This window comes from Pristiophorus japonicus, chromosome 4 (assembly GCF_044704955.1).
Source record: "Pristiophorus japonicus isolate sPriJap1 chromosome 4, sPriJap1.hap1, whole genome shotgun sequence".
Classification (NCBI taxonomy): Eukaryota; Metazoa; Chordata; class Chondrichthyes; family Pristiophoridae; genus Pristiophorus; species Pristiophorus japonicus.
The window spans coordinates 100,704,640-100,721,862 of record NC_091980.1 but is presented as its reverse complement, the minus strand read 5'-3'; the positions used below and the strand labels follow the sequence as shown (position 1 = coordinate 100,721,862).

Below are 17,223 nucleotides of genomic sequence, written 5' to 3'. Positions count from 1 at the left end.
CAGCTGTACAGCCAGGGAAAAGTGGTCATTAAAGAGCGGGTCTCGGGTGAAATCGTCCAGAAAGAAAGGTAAGTTTTTCACTTTATTTATTTCTGCATGCTTTCATTAGTTTTAAGAGTGGGGAAGTGTGTGTGTGGATTGCAGAAGTTTTTGTTTTTTTTAATCCCGTTTTTTCCCAGCATGGCAGCAGCCTCCCGTTGGGAAATTCAGTAGGCTTCCTGAACTGCCGCCCAGGAATGAGTGTGCAATGCCACATTTTAGCACTACTCTCTCATCTTTGAGCGTACAAACTGAATTTAGGACTTTGAGGCTATGCCTCAAAATCAGCACTCGGGCAGTGACACCATCGCAAAAATGGCCATAACGAATTTTGACCCCTGAAATTTGCAAAGTGGTAAGATTTCATGAAAAAGATTAAAAATGCAATGACGAAAACACTGCAGAAAATGTCTCATTTAAGGTTTTACTTCATGAACTACAAATAAAATGCATTACTTAAAGAAAGAAAAGTGACAAGTCAACAAATCTTCAGAATGAAACTTCATTTTTTATGAACTAATGGGAAGGAATTTAATAACTCACACTATTAGTTCTAAAAGCCTTTGTAATATTCATGTATGGTGCCTTTGAGGTAATCCTGATATTTACAGTGAGGCTGGACTGATTGGCACTGAAGGGACCATTCCCAGAGAAGTGTCACCCAAAATGCTTGACAGAAGACAGCTGATAGGATAATTGCTCTCAGTAACACCTAGAGTAACATCTGGCTACAAATGTAAAAGAAGATGGAAGACCTTACACAAGGTATCAAGTGACTTTATCCAGGAGATTCCTATAGCAAATATATGTCCAAGTATTCATGGTACAAATAATATCCTCAGAAGCTTTTATTCTTGCACTGTTTGTCCCATCCCTTCAAAGCTTTTATGCAACATTACAGCCCTTTCAATACTTAGCACGCAGGGAACACATTCAGGATTCAATTTATATTTGAAAATGTTGTCGCACTGAAAGCTTAACAATGTTTCAAAATGTGAAAGTTTCCAACACAACCTAACTACAGATGCAAATTCAGTTATTGGCACACAGGGTTTGTCATGTATGTAACCATCATGCAATGGTAATCCTCATGTAACTGTAACCTTCATGCAACTCCTGTACACTGTACTTATACCTGAGAAATGCACACCCTGACCACAGGGGGTGAATTTGTGGGAGACACTCCTCACCTGGGCTTCCAGGTATAAAAGGGGAGTTCCCACCCAGTGTCAGCACTCCTTGGTCCTGGAAATAAAGGTTAAGGGTCACGTAGTGACTGTGTCTACAGTACATGCCTCATGTGAGTTTTTAGTACGGTGCAGGGACACTACATTTGGCGACGAGAAACGAGAATCACCGAACCACGAGGATGGCCACCAGTAGCACAGAGGAACATTACTGTGTGGTGAGGACTGGGACAACTTCGTGGAAAGACTCCAGCAGAGCTTTGTCACAAAGGACTGGCTGGGAGTGACAGCGGCTGACAAGCGGAGGGCGCATCTACTGATCAGCTGCAGACCACAAATGTATGCATTGCTGAAAGATCTGCTCGCACCCCAAAAGCCAGTGGACAAGTCCTTTGAAGAGCTCAGCCAGTTGATCAGTGAGCATCTCAAGCCGGCGAGTAGCGTACACATGGCCCGGCACCGGTTCTACACACACCGGCGTCGGGAGGGACAATGCATCTTGGACTTCATTGCGGACCTGCGGCGCTTGGCCAGTCTCTGTAAGTTCACAGACGCCTGCAGGGGGGAGATGTTAAGGGACTTTTTCATTGAGGGCATTAATCATGCCGGGATTTTCAGGAAGCTCATAGAGGCCAAGGACTTGACTTTAGAAGGGGCGGCGTTGATAGCTCAGACCTTCATGGCAGGGGAAGAGGAGACCAAGCTAACTTATGTGCACAGCCCTGGTCCCAACGTGGCGATGGACCAGAGAGTTAACATTGTGAACGCAGCCATGAACCCCGCAGGCAGGCAAGGGCATTTCGAAACCGCCCAGGCAGCAACAGACACAAGGGTGGGCCCGCAACAGAGACAATGGAAAGGGGATCGGCAATTCACGCCATCTCGAGGAACAATGCGTCCCACGATGGGACCATTAACACCCACCATCAGAGTGCTTAGAAACAACCAAATGGGCAATCAGAGAGGAATGTCTAGTAACAGTCCCTTTGTTAAGAGGCAATCTCAGCTCATGCTGGAGATGCGGGGGCAGACATACTGTGAAAAGCTGCAGGTTCCAGCAATATACCTGTAGGATTTGTAACGTCAGTGGACACTTAGCCAGGATATGCAAAAAGGCTGTAGCGAGGCTATTCTGCGAGACAGAGGAACCAGACGAGGGATCTGCAATGCAGGATGATGCCTGGGGAAAAGCCATGGATGCTGAAGTTCAGTGGGTTCACGTGGCTGACGTCCACAGCTCATACACTAAAACGCCACCCATGATGATGAAAGTTTTATTGAATGGCTTCCCGGTGCACATGGAGCTGGATACGGGAGCTAGCCAGTCACTTATGAGCGCCCAACAATTTGAGAGACTATGGCCACACAGAGCTAACAGGCCCAAACTGGAACGCATTAACATGCAGCTAAGGACGTACACCAAAGAGATCATCCCAGTGCAAGGCAGTGCAAACTTGGTCGTAACACATAATGGATCACAGAACTGGCTGCCACTCTGGATCGTCCCGGGGAAAGGCCCCGCGCTCTTGGGGAGGAGTTGGCTAGCCGAGATGAATTGGAAATGGGGGAATGTGCACGCCATTTCATCTGTGGAGTGAAGTTCATGCTCACAGGTCCTACAAAAATTCGGGTCATTGTTTCAACCCGGTGTCGGAACGTTCAAGGGCACTAAAGTAGTGATACGCATCACTCCGGACACCAGGCCAGTGCACCACAAAACCAGAGCGGTGCCGTATGTGATGCGTGAGAAAATTGAAAGTGAATTAGACAGGCTGCTCAGAGAGGGTATAATTTCAGCCGTTGAATTCAATGACTGGGCAAATCCCATCGTTCCTGTCCTTAAAGCAGATGGCTCGGTCAGGATTTGTGGCGACTACAAAGCCATCATCAACCGAGTGTCGCTGCAAGACCAATACCCGCTCCCGAGAGCGGAGGACCTTTTTGCCACGCTGGCACGTGGCAAGCTGTTCATGAAGCTGGACCTCACTTTGGCCTACATGACTCAGGAACTGGCTGAAGAATCCAAGCTTCTGACCACCATCATGACGCACAAGGGTTTATTTATCTACAACAGGTGTCCGTTTGGCATTCGTTCGGCGGCAGCTATCTTTCAGAGCAACATGGAAAGCTTGCTCAAATTCATTCCTGGAACAATCGTATTCCAAAACGACATCCTTATAACGGGTCGAGACACTGAGGAACACCTCCACAACCTGGAGGAGGTGCTACTCCGGCTGGACCGGGTAGGCTTGAGGCTGAAAAAAGCGAAGTGTGTGTTTTTGGCCCCAGGGGTCGAGATTTTGGGCAGGAGGGTTGCCGCAGACGGGATCAGGCTCACTGAATCAAAAACGGAGGCGATCCGCCGGGCGCCCAGGCCCAGCAACACGTCGGAGTTGTGATCATTCCTGGGACTTTTGAACTATTTCGGGAACTTTCTGCCAAACTTAAGCACATTGTTGGAACCGTTATACATGCTCCTGCGTAAAGGTTGTGAATGGCTTTGGGGGGACTGTCAAGAATGGGCTTTCAATAAGGCGAGGAACCTGCTGTGCTCTAACAAACTGTTGACTTTGTATGACCCCTGTAAAAAACTGGCTTTAACGTGTGATGCATCGTCCTACGGGGTTGGGTGTGTGTTGCAGCAGGGTAATGACGACGGCTGACTCCAACCAGTGGCTTATGCCTCCAGGCCACTCTCCCAGGCAGAGCGTGGATACGGCATGGTCGTAAATGAAGCACTCGCTTGTGTTTACAGTGTGAAAAAGATGCACCAGTACCTTTTCGGTAGACAGTTCGAGTAAGAGACGGACCACAAGCCATTAACATCCCTGTTGTCCGAAAACAATGGGTAAGCCATTTAGGACCGAGATGAGGAGAAACTTCTTCGCCCAGATAGTGGTGAACCTGTAGAATTCTCTACCACAGAAAGTTGTTGAGGCCAATTCACTAAATATATTCAAAAAGGAGTTAGATGTAGTCCTTACTACTAGGGGGATCAAGGGGTATGGCGAGAAAGCAGGAATGGGGTACTGAAGTTGCATGTTCAACCATGAACTCATTGAATGGCGGTGCAGGCTCGAAGGGCCGAATGTCCTACTCCTGCACCTATTTTCTATGTTTCTATGTCAATACCAAAGCGTCAGCTCGCATACAGCGATGGGCTCTCACGCTGGCTGCGTATGACTATACCATACGTCACCGACCAGGCACTGAAAATTGCGCTGACGCGCTCAGCAGACTCCCACTGGCCACCACCGAGGGGGCAGCGGAGCAAAGAGCTGAGATGGTCATAGCCGTTGAGGCTTTTGACACCGCAGGCTCCCCCATCATAGCCCGCCAGATCAAACTCTGGACCAACAGAGACCCCTTCCTATCCATGACTGGGGATTGGGCGCCCGCACACAGGGCATGCTCCGAGGAGGTCAGACCGTTTCAGAGATGGCTGGATGAGCTCTCCATCCAAGCCGACTGCCTGCTATGGGGCAGCCGGGTAATCATGCCCCAGAAAGGCAGGGACGCCTTCATCAGGGAACTCCACAGCAAGCACCCTGGCATTGTGTTAATGAAGGCCATTGCCCGGTCACACATGTGGTGGCCAGGGATTGACTCAGACCTAGAACACTGGGTTCGCAGGTGCACGACGTGTGCCCAGCTGGGCAATGCCCCCAAAGAGGCCCCACTCAGCCCATGGCCCTGGCCCACCAAGCCATGGTCACGCATTCACGTAGACTACGCGGGGCCGTTCATGGGAAAAATGTTCCTGATCGTTGTCGATGCATACTCGAAGTGGATCGAGTGCATCATATTAAACTCGTGCACGACATCCATTACCTTGGAGAGTCTGCGTACGGTTTTCGCGACCCACGGCTTGCCGGACATTCTGGTCAGCGACAATGGCCCGTGTTTCACCAGCCATGAGTTCCAGGAGTTTATGTCGGGCAATGGTATAAAACACGTCCAGACAGCTCCTTTCAAGCTGACTTCCAATGGCCAGGCGGAACATGCGGTCCAAGTCATAAAACAGGGCATGCTACGCATTCAAGGACCCTCCCTTCAGTACCGCCTATCACGCCTCCTGCTGGCCTACAGGTCCTGCCCGCACTCGCTCACGGGAGTACCGCCAGTGGAACTCCTCATGAAACGCATGTTTAAAACGCGGCTGCCCTGGCAGACATTGTTGAGGACAAGCGCCAGTCGCAAACCGAGTTTCACGATCGAAACTCAAGGGGGGCGGTGTATAGAAATGGATGACCCGGTATTTGTTCTTAACCATGCTTTGGGACCCAAGTGGCTTGAGGGCACAGTAATTGGCAAAGAAGGGAATAGGGTGATAGTGGTCAGACTAAAAAATGGGCAGATATGCTGCAAACACTTGGACCAAGTAAAAGAAAAGGTTCAGCATAGACACGGAGGAACCTGAAGAAGAGCATGAGATGTCACCCACACCACTGCCAGTGGACGAGCAACAAGGACAATCCACAGCATGCACAGTCCCTGCGGCCAGCCCGGACAGGCTGGAATTACCTCAGGTGACAGAGATGCATGCCGAGGCTCAGCCACCAGAGCCACAACTGCGGTGCTCCACGAGAGAGCATCGGCCACCTGAAAGACTTAACCTTTGACACAAAAAGACGTAAGGGGGGAGGTGATGTCATGTATGTAACCATCATGCAATGGTAATCCTCATGTAACTGTAACCTTCATGCAACTCCTGTACACTGTACTTATACCCTTATAAATGCACACCCTGACCACAGGGGGTGAACTTGTGGGAGACACTCCTCACCTGGGCTTCCAGGTATAAAAGGGGAGGTCCCACCCAGGGTCAGCACTCCTTGGTCCTGGAAATAAAGGTTAAGGTCACGTAGTGACTGTGCCTACAGTACATGTCGCGTGTGAATTTGTAGTAAGGTGCAGGGACACCACAGGGTTAACTTCTGAATGGCCACTTGATCTCCTGAACTTTGTGAAAATCAGCAATGTACTGAAATTCAGCAGGTTATCACACTGTTGATTGTGAGAAGGTAAGAAGTTGGAATCTGTAGTCCTCCTGAAAACTAACCACAATCAGTAAGGAGGTGGTGCTCAGTAAGATAATAGGACTAAAGGCAGATAAATCCCCTGGACCTAATGGCTTGCATCCTAGGGTCTTAAGAGAAGTAACGGCAGGGATTCTGGATGCATTGGTTTTAATTTACTAAAATTCCCTGGATTCTGGGGAGGTCCCAGCAGATTAGAAAACTGCAAATGTATCATCCCTATTTAAAAAAGGAGGCAAACAAAAGGAAACTATAGACCAGTTAGCCTAACATCTGTGGTTGGAAAATGTTGGAGTCCATTATTAAAGAAGCAGTAGCAGGACATTTGGAAAAGCAAAATTCGGTCAGGCAGAGTCGGCATGGATTTATGAAGGGGAAGTCATGTTTGACAAATTTGTTGAAATTCTTTGAGGATGTAGTGAACAGGGTGGATAAAGGGGAACCAGTGGATGTGATGTATTTGGACTTCCAGAAGGCATTTCGCAAGGTGCCACATAAAAGGTGACTGCACAAGATAAAAGTTCACAGGGTTGGGGGTAATAACTTAGCATGGGTATAGGATTGGCTAACTAACAGAAAACATAGAACATAGAAAAACATAGAAAATAGGTGCAGGAGTAGGCCATTTGGCCCTTCGAGCCTGCACCGCCATTCAATGAGTTCATGGCTGAACATGCAACCTCAGTACCCCATTCCTGATTTCTCGCCATATCCCTTGATCCCCCTAGTAGTAAGGACTACATCTAACTCCTTTTTGAATATATTTAGTGAATTGGCCTCAACAACTTTCTGTTGGAGAGAATTCCACAGGTTCACCACTCTCTGGGTGAAGAAGTTTCTCCTCATCTCGGTCCTAAATGGCTTACCCCTTATCCTTTGACTATGTCCTCTGGTTCTGGACTTCCCCAACATCAGGAACATTCTCCCTGCATCTAAGCTGTCCAGTCCCGTCAGATTTTTATATGTTTCTATGAAATCTCCTCTCTTCCTTCTAAACTCCAGTGAATAAAGGCCCAGTGGATCCAATCTTTCCTTATATGTCAGTCCAGCCATCTCGGGAATCAGTCTGGTGAACCTTCGCTGCATTCCCTCATTAGCAAGAATGTCCTTCCTCAGATTAGGAGGCCAAAATTGAATACAATATTCCAGGTGAGGCCTCTCCAAAGCCCTGTACAACTGCAGTATGACCTCCCTAGTCCTAAGCTCAAAACCCTTAGCTATGAAGGCCAACATACTATTTGCCTTCTTCACCGCCTGTTGTACCTGCATGCCAACTTTCAATGATTGATGTACCATGACACCCAGGTCTCGTTGCACCTCCCCTTTTCCTAATCTGCCGCCATTCAGATAATATTCTGCCTTCGTGTTTTTGCCCCCAAAGTGGATAACCTCACATTTATCCACATTATACTGCATCTGCCATGCATTTGCCCACTCACCTAACCTGTCCAAGTCCAATTCCTCCTCACAGCTCACACCACCACCCAGTTTAATGTCATCTGCAAACTTGGAGATATTACACTCAATTCCTTCATGTAAATCATTAATGTATATTGTAAATAGCTGGGGTCCCAGCACTGAGCCCTGCGGCACCCCACTAGTCGCTGCCTGCCATTCTGAAAAGGATCCGTTTATCCCGACTCTCTGCTTCCTGTCTGCCAACCAGTTCTCTATACACGTCAGTACATTACCCCCAATACCATGTGCTTTAATTTTGCACACCAATCTCTGTGTGTGGCACCTTGTCAAAAGTCTTTTGAAAGTCCAAATATGCCACATCCACTGGTTCTCCCTTGTCCACTCTACCAGTTACATCCTCAAAAAATTCTAGAAGATTTGTCAAGCATGATTCACCTTTCATAAATCCATGCTGACTTGGACCGATCCTGTCACTGCTTTCCAAATGCGCTGCTATTTCATCTTTAATAGTTGATTCCAACATTTTTCCCACCACTGATGTCAGGCTAACCGGTCTATAATTACCTGTTTTCTCTCTCCCTCCCTTCTTAAAGAGTAGTGTTATATTAGCTATCTTCAAGTCCATAGAAACTGATCCCGAGTCGATAGACTGTTGGAAAATGATCACCAATGCATCCACTATTTCTAAGGCCACTTCCTTAAGTACTCTGGGATGCAAACTATCAGGCCCCGGGGATTTATCGGCCATCAATCCCATCAATTTCCCTAACACGATTTCCCGCCTAATAAGGATTTCCTTCTCACTGGACCCTCGATCCCCTAGTATTTTCAGAAGGTTATTTGTGTCTTCCTTCGTGAAGACAGAACCAAAGTATTTGTTTAACTGGTCCGCCATTTCTTTGTTCCCCATTATAAATTCATCTGCATCTGACTGCAAGGGACCTACGTTTGTCTTCACTAATCTTTTTCTCTTCACATATCTATGCAGTCAGTTTTTATGTTCCCAGCAAGCTTCCTCTCATACTCTCTTTTCCCCCTCCTAATTAAACCACTAGCAAAATATGCAAGAGTCTATATTGTCATTCATGTTCCATTTACCAGTTAACTTCAGCAGAACCATTTCTGCCAATTGCAATTTGTAACTTAAATAGTGGTGCCACATTCATAGTTTGTAAACACTGCTGAACTGCTTCACAGAAACAAGTAAGTATGTATGAGTTGAATTAACACACCCAAAACATTATAGGACACGACTGCTGCCAACGAAATTGAAGTAGTTGTACATGCTCAGTGTTTTTTTGGTTATTTGCTTCGGATCTCATGGGATCTGGGGAAAAAAATGCCAGGAATACAGAGCAGGCCTTCGGATCTCACGGAAAAAATGCCGGGAACGTGGAGCGAGCCTTTGGGTCTCATGGGCTCTGTGTAAAAATGTAGAAACATCATCGATATCACCTTCCAGATTAATGTGCAGAACAGTTCTGCGCAGCTTCCGGTCAGTGGCAGCATGAACTTACACTCTGGACATGGTAACCTGTCTTTTCTCTTTACAGATTCTGACTGACCTACTCTTTAGTGGTTTAATTTAGAAAACCATCCCCAAGGTGTAAAGCCTCTCTTTCATGCTGTATTCAATTGACTCCTCTGTGGTAAGTGGATTTTATCAAGAATGTGCCTAGCTGGTCAGGAGGTAAGTGCCCTACTTCTAGCAATATTAAACTCCAGTACAGTGCTGAGGGAGTGCTGCACTGTCAGACGTGCAGTCTTTCAGACGAGATGTTAAACCAAGGCCCTGTCTGCCCTCTCAGGTGGACGTAAAAGTTCCTATTTCGAAGAAGAGGAAGAGAATTATCCTCGGTGTCCTGGCCAATATTTATCCCTCAATCAATATAGCAAAAACAGATTCTGGTCATTATCACATTTATGGGAGTATGCCGTGCACAGGTTGGCTGCCACATTTTTCACATTACAACAGTGACTACATTCCAAAAGTACTTCATTCACTTTGAGATGTCTGGTGGTCGTGAAAGGCGCTGTATAAATGCAAGTCTTTCTTTCTTTTAACCAGGCCCTCACACTGACCTTTTAAGAGGGAGGGAAAAAAATCAACATTCAGTATTAGGTTTTTCTGTTTATTTTGTTTGTAATTTTGACATTCACAGCTTTTGCAAAATGAACTTTATCTTCTAGTGTTGAAATGTGTATCTTCAGCATTCTGCTAGTTTAGTTATACGGATGTTGACTTTTCTTTGCCTGAAGAAGAATAGAGAATATTCCATGTAAGCTGGTGATTACTGATCTTTATTACCTTTCATTACTGACAAATGAGACAACTGAGCACAAACGTTATTGGTGTAGGAGTGAGAATGTTAGAGAATTTCTAAAGTAAAGGAAGGAAAACACAGTTTAAGGTGAAACTGGCAGACTATCAAGGTGAACATCTGAATCATGTTGGTATATTCCCACACAAACTCATCGCAAAATCATTATTCACTACCATTTCCTTGAAATGCTTTGAACCATCTGGTTCCTTTCACTGGTCTAGAAATGTTCTCCTTGTATTCAGCATTTAATAGCGTTATTCTTATGACAGTAACAATTTCATTGATCTTAATTCTACTTTATGGTTTAAGTTCCGCACTTTCTAATTATATAAGTTATTATTGATTGAAAAATAATACCAATTTTAGTTTGCAGAACATCCCTTTAAAAATAATGGCCCTGAATTCCCTAGGACTTTCGACTGCCACCATGTCATACCTTTGTTTCCGCGTGTATATGGTGTTTCCACCAGCACGCAAATTACAACAGCACAGCTGCATAGGAACAGAAGGAGGCCATTTAGCCCCTGAAGCCTGCTCCATCATTCAATAGCTGCTCTGTATCTCAACTCGATTTACCTGCCTTAACTCAATATCCCTTGATACCCTTACGTAATAAAAATCTATCTATCTCAGTCTTGAAAGCTTTTGGGGCAGCCAATTCCAGATTTCTACCAGCTGTTGTGTAAAAAGGTCAAAGGGTCTGAGTCAATTCAGGGCTAATGTCTTGTTAATGCAGCTTTGTATTTTTTATTTTCTAAATTCTGTTAACATTATTGGACGACAGATTTATTTTTAACATTTCCCTGAATTTTCCAAGTATATATCTGTTTGTAATCAAACCTGTCAGTGTTGTTCCACAGAAATGTAAATCTTTATTGTAATTTGGGGATTTTGTTATCTTTGGTACTACGTACTTTTAATTTTAAGAAAAATAATTAAAACACCCAGTAGTTTTATCGAATAACTTATTGGGAGGTTTTTATTTTATTGCAGAAAAACAATTCTTTGCGATTTAGGATGTCTGTGTTTGTGTAAGCCGTTTGAATAATCTTTCTAATTATAACATGTGGTACAGATATCTGTGCAAATAGAGCGTACTTTGGATTTTCAGGTGATTCATATTTCTACCCCTTAACCTAGTGTGAAAGAAATAATTAATTCACTCACTTGATCTCAACACACATCAAACACTCGTTTGAGTATGTGTTGCCATCTGAGCCACAGACAGGAGCATAATTCCTTGGACACTTTGGCAACATGTATTTATCACAGGCAGGCTACAAGAGATTAAAAATATCAGAACTTAATACGAAGAAACAAATCATGTAAAATCCCTTTAAGTATTAAGCGACAAATCAAATTATGATCTTACCTGTTCGGTTTCTTCATTAGTATTAATAGTTTTGGACATATCTGGAATAGACAAAGATTTCACATAGAATGCAGGTTACTTAACTGCGTGATTCACTAAATCGATCTCATAACCTGCGGGGAAAACAAAGTCAACTGACATTCTGACAGTCAACGGAAATGCCACGAAAGCCAAATGTACTAGCCAATAAATATTTCTAATAAATTAAAAGTTGTTGAAGACAAAAGCTATATTTTGCACTGTTTGCTGACTGATCTTTTAAAATGCAAGATGAGAACAAATGATTATCAAGTCACTTATCCAAATGGATGCATTCCTTGATTTAGAAGCTATTATTTTAGATGCATTATAACGGCTGAAGTTATCAATAAAAGAAGTTTCATATAACATGAGATAAATGAACAGTGTTAAAAATTGCAAATAAAAATATGCGCGACAAATTAACAATTGTCTGATATCTCGAAACATGTGGAGATCTAATGTATATCTTTTTTACACAAAACTGTAGTACTGATTTATATGTAAAGGACTCTCCAATGAGCTAAATTCTGAAGTAACTATGAAGGTAATGAAAGTTCAGTATCTCTTTATAATAATATGAGCATTTTGTTTTATCGGCGGTGATTTTCAACTGCTACACATCTGTTTCTCGCCAGAAAAACAGAGTACTCGCCTGATGTGATTAATGAGTAAGCCTGCAGAAGGACGTTTGAGCTGGCTAATATCCCTCTCACCAACTCACTTGGTGCCTGCAGCTCATCTCACTGGCAACATTCAAATAAAGGCCCAAAGCTTCAAAACAGTTTGGACGTCCTGACAGTGGCTCAGGCAAGCGGTGCAGCCACTCTGCCAATTGGAAAGGCCATTTTGAATGGAAGTTGAAAATCCCATCATCTGGTTGGAAAAATATTGATTTTGTACAAAATAGCTATTAGGTGCTATATTTGCCTCCTCATTCATTTGCACCACAAGTTATTGAGATTTCTTTTTTACATTTCTTCTATTTGCAGGTATTGCTGACATCAAAATAATTATGAGCGTTACTGAAATTGGATATAATATCCGATAAAACAAATTCTTTTTTTTTAAATGTATTACTCATGTTAAAGATTATGATGAAGTGCACAATGCAAATTGAACTCACCAGCAAAAATGAAAACCACAAGGGCAGCAATGAGAAAAAAATGTGTTCTCTTCATTTTGACGTTTCTGGGATTGCTTTGAAACACTTGATTTCAGCAGTATTTATATCTTTACATAATCCTAGTCATCATGTTTGTGACATCACTAGGCACATGATGAAAGATAAGTCATTGCACAACGGCTACCTGCAATAGTTGTATCATTGTTTTCCGAAGTTGCATATCACGTTCAACGTTGCTTACAAAATGTTATACCTTCAATCAATTTGATTAAGTAGGGGCCATTAAGTGAGTTATTCACAATCAACTCAATGAATCAGGAATGTTTTTACTTAAAGTACTGGTTCTTGTCATAACTTTAATAAAAAATGTTGGACAAGAATCCTCATTGTCACTGAATCATAGAATCATAGAAATTTACAGCATGGAAGGAAGCTATTTCGGCCTATCGTGTCCGCACCGACCAACCAAGAGCTATCCAACCTAATCCCACTTTCCAGCTCTTGGTCTGTAGCCCTGTAGGTTACGGCACTTTAAGTGCACATTCAAATATTTTTAAATGTGGTGAGGGTTTCTGCCTCTACCACCCTTTCAGTCAGTGAGTTCCAGACCCTCACCACCCTCTGGCTGAAGAAATTTCCCCCCAATTACTTTAACTTTATACCCCCTGGTTGTTGACCCATCTGCAAAGGGAAACTGTAAGGTCCTTACACAATACTACAAATCCACACGAGGCACATTCTATGAACAAGGTCACTCCATGACCTGAACCTTTATTCACAGGACCAAGAAGTCATGATCCTGCGTGGTACCTCCCTTTAAATACCTGGATGAGCAGGTGAGGAGTGTCTCCCACAAGTTCACCCCCTGTGGTCAAGGTGTGCATTTCTTATGTATATACAGTATTGCAGTGTTGTTACATAAAGATTACATACATGACATCAACTCCCCCTCAACATCTTATTGGGATCATAGGTGAAGTCTCTCGGGTGATCTGCGCTCTCTCGTGGAGCGCCGCAGTTGGGGCTCTGGTTGTTGAGCCTTGGTGTGCGTGTCTGTCACCTGTGGTGATTCCGGCCTGTCGGGGCTGACCGCAGGGACTGTGCATGCTGCTGAATGTTCTTGTTGCTCGTTCACTGGTGATGGTGTGAATACCATCTCATGATCTTCCTCAGGTTCCTCAGTGTCCATGCTGAACCTTTTTTTTACTTGTTCCAGATGCTTGCGGCATATCTGCTCATTGTTAAGTTTAACCACTATGCCCTATTCCCCTCTTTGTCTATTACAGTACCCTCAAGCCATTTGGGCCCCAAAGCGTGATTGAGAACAAATACGGGGTCATCAATTTCTATACATCTCCCCCTTGAATTTCAGTCATAGTACTCGTTTTGGAACTGGCGCTTGCCCTCAACAATGTCGGACAGGGCTGGATGAATGAGGGACAGCTGAGTTTTGAGTGTTCGTTTCATGAGTAGCTCCGCGGGCGGGACTCCCGTGAGCGAGTGCGGTCAGGACCTATAGGCCTGCAGGAGGCGCGATAGGTGGCATTGAAGGGAGAGTCCTTGAATCCGGAGCATGCCTTGTTTTATGAATTGGACCGCATGTTCCGCCTGGCCATTGGAGGCCGGCTTGAACGGTGCTGACCTGAGATGGTTAATGCCATTACCTGACATGAACTCCCGGAATTCGTAGCTTGTTAAACATGGGCCATTATCGCTAACAAGGATGTCCGGCAAGCCGTGGGTCGCAAAGACCGCACCCAGACTCTCCACGGTGGTGGATGTCGTGCACAAATTCAAAATGATGCACTCGATCCATTTCAAGTACGCATCAACCACGTAGTCTATGTGAATAAGTGACCATGGCCTGGTGGGCCAGGGCCACGGGCTGAGCGGGGCCTCCCTGAGGGCATTACCTAGCTGGGCACACGTCGTGCACCTGCGAACACAGTGTTCCAGGTCTGAATCAATTCCCGGCCACCACACATGTGACCGGGCAATGGCCTTCATCAGCACGATGCCTGCCTAGGTGCTCGCTGTGGAGTTCCCTGATGAATGCTTCCCTGCCCCTCTAGGGCATGACTACCCGGCTGCCCCATAGTAGGCAGCCGGCTTGGATGGAGAGCTCATCCATCTGTCTGTGAAACGGTCTGACCTCCTCAGGGCATGCTCCGTGTGCGGGCGCCCAATCCCCAGTCAGGACACATTTCTTAATCAAGGATAGGAGGGGATCTCTGTTGGTCCAGATTTTGATCTGACGGGCTGTGATGGGGGAGCCTGCGCTGTCAAAGGCATCGACAGCCATGACCATCTCAGCGCTTTGCTCCGCTGCCCCCTCAGTGGTGGCCAGTAGAAGCCTGCTGAGCGCTTCAACGCAGTCTTCGGTGCTGGGTCGGTGCTGGATGGTGTAGTCATATGCAGCGAGCGTGAGAGCCCATCGCTGTATGCGAGCTGACGCATTGGCATTGACAGCTTGGCTGTCTGACAACAGGGATGTTAATGGCTTGTGGTCCGTTTCTAATTTGAATCTTCTGCCAAAAAGGTATTGATGCATCTTTTCCACACCATAGCCACATGCGAGTGCTTCCTTCTCAACCATCCCATATCCCCGTTCAGCTTGAGAGAGCGACCTGGAGGCATAAGCCGCAGGTTGTAGTTGGCCCTCAGCATTGCCCTGCTGCAACACGCACCCAATCCCATAGGACGATGCATCACATGTCAGAACCAATTTCTTACGGGGGTCGTACAGGGTCAACAACTTATTTGAACAAAGTAGGTTCCGCGCCCGATTGAAGGCCCGTTCCTGACAGTCCTCCCAAAACCAATCACAACCCTCATGCAGGAGCACAAGTAGCGGCTCCAACAACGTGCTTAAGTTTGGCAGGAAGTTCCCAAAATAGTTCAAGAGTCCCAGAAATGAACGCAACTCTGATGTGTTGCAGGGCCTGGGTGCTCGACAAATCGCCTCCGTTTTGGATTTGGTTGGCGGAATCCCGTCTGCAGTAACCCTCCTGCCCAGAAACTCGATCTCAGGAGCCAAAAACACACACTTAGACTTCTTGAGTCACAGGCCTACTCGGTCCAGTCGGCGTAGCACCTCCTCCAGGTTGTGGAAGTGTTCCTCGGTGTCACGATCCGTGATGAGGATGTCGTCCTGAAATTCGATTGTTCCGGGAATGAATTTGAGCAGGCTTTCCATGTTCCTTTGAAAGGTAGCGGCCGCTGATCGAATGCCAAACGGACACCTGTTGTAAACAAACAGTCCCTTGTGCGTGGTGATGGTGGTCAGTAGTTTGGATTCGTCGGCCAGTTCCTCAGTCATATAGGCTGAAGTGAGGTCCAACTTGGTGAACAGCTTGCCACCTGCCAGTGTGGCAAAAAGGTCCTCCGCTCTCGGGAGCAGGTATTGGTCTTGTAGGGACACCCGATTGATAGTGGCCTTGTAGTCGCCACAGATCCTGACCGAGCCATCCATTTTTAGGACGGGAACGATGGGGCTCGCCCAGTCGCTGAATTCAACGGGCGAGATGATGCCCTCTCTCAACAACCGGTCCAACTCGCTCACAATTTTCTCCCGCATCACATACGGCACAGCTCTGGCTTTGTGGTGCACTGGCCTGGCGTCCGGGATGATGCGTATCACTCGTCCCAACGCCAAGTTAAAATAGTGGTTCAAATTGCTGTAGGACCTGTTGGTGTGAACTTCGCTCCACAGATGACATGGCGTGCACATCCCCCATTTCCAGTTCATCTCAGCTAACCAGCTCCTCCCCAACAGTGCGAGACCATTGCCCGGGACAATCCAGAGCAGCAGCCGGTTCACCAATCCATTGTGTGTGACCGCCAACATTGCACTGCCTAGCACTGGAATGATTTCTTTGGTGTATGTCCGTAATTGCGTCTGAATGCGTTCTAGTTTGGGTCTGCTGGCTTTGAGTGGCCACAGCTTTTCGAATTGTTGAACACTCATGAGTGACTGGCTGGTCCCCGTGTCCAGCTCCATGCGTACAGGGATGCCGTTTAATAGGACTTTCATCATCATAGGTGGCGTTTTGGTATATGAGCTGTTAATGTTTACCACATGAACCTGCTGAACTTCAGCGTCCATTAATTTGCCCCAAGTGTCATCCTGCCTCGCAGACCCCTCATCTGGTTCATCCGCCTCGTATATTAGCCCGGTTACAGGCTTTCTGCACATTCTAGCTAAATGGCCACTGAGGTTACAATTTCTGCAGATAAACTATTGAAACCTGCAAGTCCTGGCAGCATGTCTGCCCCCACACCTCCAGCATGAACTGAGATTCCCATTGTTGTGAACAAAAGAGCTGTTGCAAGGCATTCCTCGCTGATTGTCCCTTTGACTGCTCTTGAGCACCCTGTTAGTGGGTGTCAATGGCCCTATCCCGGGCCGCATTGTCCACTGGGGGGGGAGTAAATGTCCGTTCAGCCTGCCATTGTCTCTGTTGGAGACTTACTCTTGCGTCAAACTGCCCTTGCCTGCCTGCGGGGCTCTGTGTCGCGTTTATGATATTGACTCCCTGATCCATCGTTGGAGGCAAAATTGCGCGCATATATTATCTTGGTTTCCTCCTCCCCCACCATAAAAGTCTGAGCCATCAACGCCGTCGCTTCCAAGGTCAAGTCCTTGGTCTCAATTAGCTTTCTGAAAATCCCAGCATAACCGATGTCCTCAATAAAGAAA

The 17,223-nt window shown here is 46.0% G+C and overlaps 1 protein-coding gene across 1 annotated transcript; it reads right to left on the bottom strand.

The window, feature by feature from the left end:
- Nucleotides 1–9,869: 9,869 nt before the first annotated feature.
- Nucleotides 9,870–12,579, bottom strand: LOC139262127 (trypsin inhibitor ClTI-1). The gene is made up of 4 exons (XM_070877276.1): nucleotides 12,525–12,579; nucleotides 11,381–11,421; nucleotides 11,176–11,285; nucleotides 9,870–9,937 (listed from the first exon to the last, which is right to left on the bottom strand). The coding sequence occupies exons 1-4, from the start codon at nucleotides 12,577–12,579 to the stop codon at nucleotides 9,892–9,894; spliced, it is 252 nt and encodes an 83-aa protein (XP_070733377.1). The 3' UTR covers nucleotides 9,870–9,891.
- Nucleotides 12,580–17,223: the final 4,644 nt, after the last annotated feature.

What these genes read in the sequence shown, in the direction of transcription:
- LOC139262127 (XM_070877276.1), bottom strand. Translation starts at nt 12,579, where the DNA reads ATGAAGAGAACACATTTTTTTCTCATTGCTGCCCTTGTGGTTTTCATT. An exon ending in TGTGGTTTTCATTTTTGCTG is followed by an intron (nt 11,422 to 12,524) that starts GTGAGTTCAATT and finishes TGTCTATTCCAG; the next exon opens with ATATGTCCAAAACTATTAAT. An exon ending in CTAATGAAGAAACCGAACAG is followed by an intron (nt 11,286 to 11,380) that starts GTAAGATCATAA and finishes AATCTCTTGTAG; the next exon opens with CCTGCCTGTGATAAATACAT.